The 7,500-nt window shown below is 35.0% G+C and overlaps 1 protein-coding gene across 2 annotated transcripts in view; it reads right to left on the minus strand.

Annotated features, from left to right (window-relative positions):
• The window catches only part of LOC122250745 (kelch-like protein 40b), a 7,253-nt gene extending 1,634 nt beyond the window's left edge, over positions 1 to 5,619 (minus strand). The window contains exons 1-9 of one of the 2 annotated variants that reach the window (XM_043012331.2): positions 5,562 to 5,619; positions 4,345 to 4,546; positions 3,926 to 4,115; positions 3,456 to 3,592; positions 3,007 to 3,162; positions 2,586 to 2,902; positions 2,236 to 2,420; positions 1,825 to 2,040; positions 1 to 959 (exon numbers count right to left, since the gene is read on the minus strand). The exon at positions 1 to 959 is cut by the window's left edge and continues 1,634 nt beyond it. In XM_043012331.2, the coding sequence (XP_042868265.2) occupies positions 519 to 959; positions 1,825 to 2,040; positions 2,236 to 2,420; positions 2,586 to 2,902; positions 3,007 to 3,162; positions 3,456 to 3,592; positions 3,926 to 4,115; positions 4,345 to 4,520 (1,818 nt within the window). In that variant the 5' untranslated portion in view covers positions 4,521 to 4,546; positions 5,562 to 5,619 and the 3' untranslated portion in view covers positions 1 to 518. Of the gene's footprint in view, positions 960 to 1,824; positions 2,041 to 2,235; positions 2,421 to 2,585; positions 2,903 to 3,006; positions 3,163 to 3,455; positions 3,593 to 3,925; positions 4,116 to 4,344; positions 4,547 to 5,213 lie in introns of both variants that reach the window. The other variant, XM_043012330.2, reaches the window with a different exon arrangement.
• Positions 5,620 to 7,500: the final 1,881 nt, after the last annotated feature.

Genomic DNA, 7,500 nt, shown 5'->3' on the forward strand with positions numbered 1-7,500 from the left:
CTGGGTCAGGTTTATGTTTGTGAATGGTAAAATAGGACAATGTATGATGATACACATATATCAATTTCTAGAAATAAAATGTAATCATGTGACACTTCAAATTATGAGTATTACACAGATAGTAGCTAACATGAGTACCTTTTAATTCCCAGTTAATAAATTACAGACAAATACAGAAGCTGATGCACATACAAACAAATAAAATCATACCTGCAGTCAAACTGCGGACACGCATGCAAGCACACACACACACACAAAAATTCTTATTTCATAAGACTGTGAATCCTAAAAAAATTTAATCTATGAATTCTGATTTACCATACTCTTGATTCATGGCAGGTAATCAGCTGTTACTGTGATAGTACATAATATTTTTTCAGAAATATTACAAAAGGGTTCACTAAACATATGTACCAGTGTCTCTAATGAGAATCGTACACTTCTTCCTAATGGCCATAGAACACCCGAGTTACCTCAAGAATATATGGGTTATGAGTTGCCGGGATGTTATGGCAAAACTATAAACTATCCTCTGGGTACAAGTCGTGCATGGCAGCAGAAGGAAGAGAGAGGAGAGCATAACTGCAAAAATACTTGGTTCCAGAAGTCAGTATGCTCTCAGCTCCGGGCACAAGGCCCCAGCCACTGCCGACCATGATGAAGCAATTATCTCGCATAAATGTGAAATTGTCGTTTTTTCCGATGATGATGACATGCTCATTATTTGCTAGAGCCACTGTTTTATACTTGGCTTCCAGTGGGATCTGGAGGTTAGTCATGGAGGTCCAGCCCATCTGTGACTCCTTGAAGAGTGTTTCTGTGCCTGTCACTTTGGTGCGTCCCTGAGCACTTGGGCACTCCAGTGGTCTTATGCCTCCAATCACATAAATATCACCTTTATGATTCGCTGCTGCTGCATGTCTTCTTCTTTCTTTAAGCTGAGGACCAGCTACCCAGATCTGTAAAAAGTAATTGTAAACATCACTTTTCTACTTCCATGATTGACCTAAACTTTCAACTATAATAGTGTTCAACTTTATTGAATTTGTGAAGTAAAATTTACTTGGTTCTTCTAACTTGTTATCCATTTAGTTCATACCCGCTATTGCTTTTTTTTCAGTGTATATAAGGTCTTCCTTCAAGAGTTAGTTCTTCCCATAATGTGAAGTGATCTTCTTAACATGTACTTGTAAATTATAAAAGAATTTTAGCAAAATTTTTCAATGTTACTAACAGAAATTAATTTTACATAACTTGGTAATAAAACCAGTAAAATTCTTAACTAAAGGATATTAGAAATAAACTACTGTAATATGAGTGGAAAAAAGGAATCACAATTTAGCAGACAAATCATCTCCTGTTACCAGAAGCTGAAGCATGATCAATAGACTGAAGATTTGTTTTGGTAATTAATAATCAAATATTCTTAGCAGTTGAGTACAATGACCTTTACTGATTTCTGTTACTTTCAGAGACTATTGACACAGTAAGAGTAATAGCTTCTATCTACTCAATTAACAGAAGCTATTAGAATAACATGTCCTACTGATGTTAATTGTCTTAAAAACTTAGCCCAATGGTACTGCACTCATGACCAAAAGAATCTATACTCATATTCCAAAAAATATAAAGTTCCAGCATTATCTATATCAAATATTACCATGAGGAAATTTAAACTGCATTTTCTTTGAGGCTAAAAACATTGTTACTTGAGTCTGCATGCTGTATTCATAATGGCAGAATCTTGTCTAATGGTATTACTATGTAGTAAGGATTATCCTGAAAAACATATTTTTACACTATAATGACAAGGGGAAAAATTACCTCTTCTTTAATGCAAAATATCTCCACTGCATCCAATACCCTATAATATGGACTTCCATCTGGTAATTCTATCCACGGAGAACCTCCAATGAAGTATATTTTTCCGTCACTCACTGCCATGGCTGCTCCATGTCGCATGTTCGGAATTGGTGGAAGTGTTCTCCACTTATTGGCATATATATCAAATTCTTCGAAATTAGTTATTTGTAGTTCACTCTGCAAATGCACAAGGCAGTGGAAGGATAATATGGTTGTGTATAAAAGGAGAAAATAATACAGGTGTAAAATATTAATGACCTTATAAATAACCAAAACATTAAATTAGGTTATCCTGAGTAAAACGGTAATGCTTAACAGTTTATATACATATTTTCACATCAACTTTAACGAAATGATGCTTATAAAGTTTACCTCATTAATATCACATCCCCCTGTTATATAAAGCTTTCCTGCATAAGATACAGCCATTGGTAGAAAGCATGCAAACGGCATTGGAGCCATCAGAGTCCAGCTGTTGGAGAGAGGATCATATCGCTGCACATCATTCTTGGCTTCTCCACTCTTGTTGCCTCCACCAAGAGCAAATAGGTACCCACCTAGGCAGTGGGAAAACACATGGAGAGTAGTGCTATATCATCAGCAGAAAAATATCACATATTTATTTACCACTATCCATTGGTCTACTTTTCTGCATTAATTATTTCAGCAGCACTCATGCAAGAACTAATAAACTGAAATGACCAAATAGAATTTTCTTTTACCTTCTACCAAAAGTGATGGTTTAATCCTCGGGATACACATGGGTGGTAATTTAACATGGGATCCAGAATATTTGCCTGAACTCAGTATGTCCACCAAATATACACCACCTTCATCATCACCACATGCAAGGACAGTTTTGGTGCCTCGTTCTCTGATAGATCTAATTCTTCTGGTTTTCTTTAGGGCATCAAGCACCATCATAGCTCCTGGGGAATCCCATGGTGGTGTAGCAGCCCTCAGATCTTGTAAAGCCCTTTGAAACTTTGGATCATATTTTAAATCTGCAGACTCTCGCAAGCAGCATGTCACTAGTGATCTGGAAATGTATATTTAGAATCTGTAGTACATCTATATATCAATCCTTAATATCAACTCTAAGGATTTACTTCATATCTATTTGTGATGCAGTTTAGAACTTACTCCACATCAGGTGATTTTAGCTGGTTGGTATTAAGCCATACCACAAGAGCTGTGAGAATATCCAATTCTGATTTAACTGCAAGTCCATCTTGTGACAAAAGGTCCTTTAAGCGTTCCTCACTCAGGTTTCGAAATTCTTCTGTCCGCACCACTTCCCTGCAATAAAAATGAACATTCTCCCCTATCACTTTGTAACCAAACATTATTTCCATGAATATTGATAAAGACAACTAGTTAACCATCTTTACTTATAAGATACAAGATATAAGTAATTTTTACCTGTACAAAATCTGCTATATATATATTTTTTTTTATGATACTGATTAATACTGAACAATGCAAAGGGTGTGACCAGGAAGTTGTTTGCCTGACTAATAGCTTTAGGATAATGCTGGACTCAAACTTATTTTCTGGCAAATTTTAATGAAATAACTTCCAAACTCACTTACCGGTACTTAAAGTGCTGGCAAATAAAATCTTTAGCAAAACATACAAGTCTTGGACATGAAAATCTCTGAGCTAGTTCAAGTATGCCCAGGCAGTTTTCTGCTTCAATAATACCCATGAGGTACTGGACACACAGCTCCTAAAGGAAAAAAATATGAATAAACAAAGTACAGCCTCATCCTGTCCTTGGTTTAGAAGTTAAATTTCCCTATAAATTAGTATGCATATATGAACAGTAAAGATTCCACTAAAAACTTCCTAATCTTTTCTCTTTCTTACATTTAATTACTAACTAAAGGTTTAAATAGCTTGTAATTTTAACAGAAGGAAAAATGCACACAAAAGTGATCTGACCCCACAAAACATGCCTGTCACTGAGGGGTTAAACCAGCCCTATAATGACATTTTTTTCACATCTAGAAAACCACTTAAATAGTACAGGGAAAACCATGGCAAAAAAACATGACCTTACTTTTAACTCAGTCATCAATAGTAGATCACTGGCTTGTAATATGTCTTGAATATTTTCAATGTCTAGAACAATGTGACCTGTATAGATGAAATCAAGAATGACTTCAAAGGTTTTACATGTGATTTCTAGCATTGGCTCTGCAGTGCGATGTAAACCTTGTTGTGCATCCTCTTCAAACTCATACAGTACTCTGAAATGCACCAAGATATGAATATATAGAGGGGGATGAGAGAGGAAAAAATAGAGAAGGAAGAAAAGACAGTAAAGAAAAGAGAGAGAAGGGAAGAACCAGGAGAAGGAGGAATCTTATTTTTTTCACATGTAATTGACACAGTTTGCTTGCTTAATATTGGCCATAAACTTTGAAGAATTATTTCATATTACACTCAAAACAAGTTTACATATGTACAAATGCTAACCTGAAATATGGGCAACCAGCTGCAAGCAATGCACGACTAACTTTGACACTGCCATCTACGAGTTTTACATTGCCATCACAGAGGACTTCTAATCTGCGAAGGGATGCAAGTCCCCCCAGTATTCTTGATGCATGAAGAGATCCTGTTGAATATTCCTGCCTGTTCATGTTGGCCATTCAGGACTCCTTTTGTGGAAGAAAATCTGCAGGAGAAATATTTATTAGTCTCTTTTATGAATTATTAAATCACATAATTTTTGGTGCCAAGTAAATTGCAAAATGCTCAATTCACTTTTTTGTGAATTAGTTTAGATAAAAGGGATAACAAGAATAAAGATGATTAAAAACCATAGTATTAATAATGAAAATAATAATGAAAATAAAAAATAGATGAAGGTGATGATAATATGATATACTGATTATACTGATAATAAAATAATAATGATTACCATGATGATAATAACAAACAATCCTATAATGGTAATGAAAATAGCAATAACTTTTAAATAACAGTAAATTTCAAGTATCTTCATCTAATGTGAAAAAATATTCAGAAAGTATATTGATGTATGTTCATCAAATGTGACACAAATATTCAAGGTGGCAACTGCAATTCAAAATCAATATATCCCCTTCTTTATGACCCAGAATGACAGTGCCTCACGGGACCTGAATAGAAGCGAAGTACCTGTGATATGAAAAAAAAAACATAATCATTGAAAACAAAATTACTTGAATGTCCTCAATGAGAATTGTCCTAAGAAAACAACCTTTTACTTACACAGTGCAGCCAGGACAGAGAGAGAGGTAACTTATTACAGACAAGTTGCAATGCTTTATATAACACTACACATGCAGGATTTTACTCACACATGTCCAAACTCTGAAGCCTGGTGTGCGAGGCGACACTAACAGGAGACATACACAATCAAAATTCCAATGACTCAAAACAGCACTTATACACTGTACACTACTAATCAACAGAACTGGATGCCAAATTATGAAATCAAATCCTTAAAATCAAAGGTCAAACGCATCCTCCCTCTTGAAAATTCCTTTACGGCCGAACAATGGGTGTGAAGTCACTGCTGCCATTAGAATATAAAGCTAGATATGTGATCACATTGGAGCACACAAACTTTTTTACTCGGTATTAATCATAGCCTCTGTGTGAATACAGACAATAATGTACTTTGCTACAATTACTCACTGACATACCTCGATTCTGACTTTGTCACATAAGTCTTATTAACAACAGAGACGATTACTGACAGGGGTTTGTTTGCTATCGTTTTTAAGGGGTTACTATTTAGGTGTTTATTCATTCTTCTTTTTTACGGAAATAGAAAATAATCAAGCGTTACTGTCATTACCATTATTGCTATAACCATCATTGATATTCATAATGGTTATCATAATAACAGTAATGGTGGTAAGTATGATTTATTACTACTACTATGAATGAATTCCAACCCACCCTTGACAACTATATTTACTACCATTTATAACTTTATCGAGCACATTATATATCTTAGTCACATTCAAACAATAAGCCGCGTTCGGATGCGGTACATATCCTGCAAAGAGATGTAGTCAGTAGAGCATACAGGTGTCACATTCTCGAAACAACTAAACAGATCCATTTTTTGCAATGACAGTTTCATGACACTTGCGCAGAATTCCCCGTTCTGAACTTTAAAAATAATAATAATAATAATAATAATAATAATAATAGTAATAAAAAGATAATAATAATAATAGCATGAAAGTGCCATGATTTACATTTTAGATTCTTTTTGATTTGGATAATTATTTCATCTCTAATTCGCTTGAGTTGAGCAAGATTTTTGATAGATTGTCCTGGGTTAACTATTAAGCGATAAAATGTGTAAATCAGAGTACCAATATTATAGCTGTAATCATCGAATTTCAATGAGTTACAGGAAATGCCTGGCGACATATTCAAAGAGCGACATTTTCTTTTTTGTGCTTTAATTCATTACACCCAGTCAGCCAGTTAGGCTTTAGGCTTATCATGAACATCGTTTGTGATTATGATGATACTTAACATCGTTATTACAATCATCATTATTGATAATACTGAAGGGACCGCACGATAGCGAATACGTCGTTCAAAATAAAGAATGTTGAAATGTAGTTGATATCATCATCAGTACCATTTATATCATCATTATCATTACTGTTATCATCATCATTATCATTACTATCATTAAGTACATGTTACCTCAAATGTGAATGAATCTATATGGTTAGCTATCATGTGTTTGCATAAAGTAAAAAAAAAAATATGTACTAAAATACAGTGACAACTTCCCACATTTTGGTGACCACAGTATTTAGTGTGGTGTAGGCATGATTATTATCACCATCATTGCTATCATTATTGTTATCACTATTACCATCATCATCATTATTATAAACATAATATATCACCATCGCTGTGTGAGAATTTATAGCTCCAGTATAGCGTGAGGTAGGAAGTGGTTACCGTAGGTCAGATTTCGACTGGAGCCAAAGGGAAAAAAATACCGGTATTTAAATGGTAAACTGCAAGAAAACTGCATTAAGTGATAAGGATCAAAGTAATACTGTTTGTTCATCACTGAGAGAGAGAGAGAGAGAGAGAGAGAGAGAGAGAGAGAGAGAGAGAGAGAGAGAGAGAGAGAGAGAGAGAGAGAGAGAGAGAGAGAGAGAGAGAGAGAGAGAGAGAGACGAAAGAGAAAGAGAGAGAGAGAGGAGAGAGAGAGAGAGAGAGAGAGAAGAGAGAGAGAGAGAGAGAGAGAGAGAGAGAGAGAAAGAGAGAAAGAGGAGAGAGAGAAGACGAGAGAGAGAGAGAAGAAGAGAGAGGGAGAGAGAGAACAGAGAGAACAAAAAGAAACGGCGTGAATGCTGTCTTTATAATCTTTATTGTATTAAGCTCTTATGCTGAGAGCGTGCAATTGTGTGAGAGAGAGAGAGAGATTTGATTTTGATTTTGATATGTTTATTTATACCATATACATTGTATACACATGAATAGCCATAGGAACTATGCCTAAATGATTTGTACAGTTCATATTAGATTCTAAGACATACATTGTTGGTAAAGCAGATATTACTGTGACCCTGTCAATCAATAAGCTAGGGCAAAGCTATA

The sequence above is a fragment of the Penaeus japonicus genome, unplaced genomic scaffold (genome assembly GCF_977035675.1).
Source record: "Penaeus japonicus unplaced genomic scaffold, GWHDUDI00000001_assembly GWHDUDI00000007, whole genome shotgun sequence".
Lineage (NCBI taxonomy): Eukaryota > Metazoa > Arthropoda > Malacostraca > Decapoda > Penaeidae > Penaeus > Penaeus japonicus.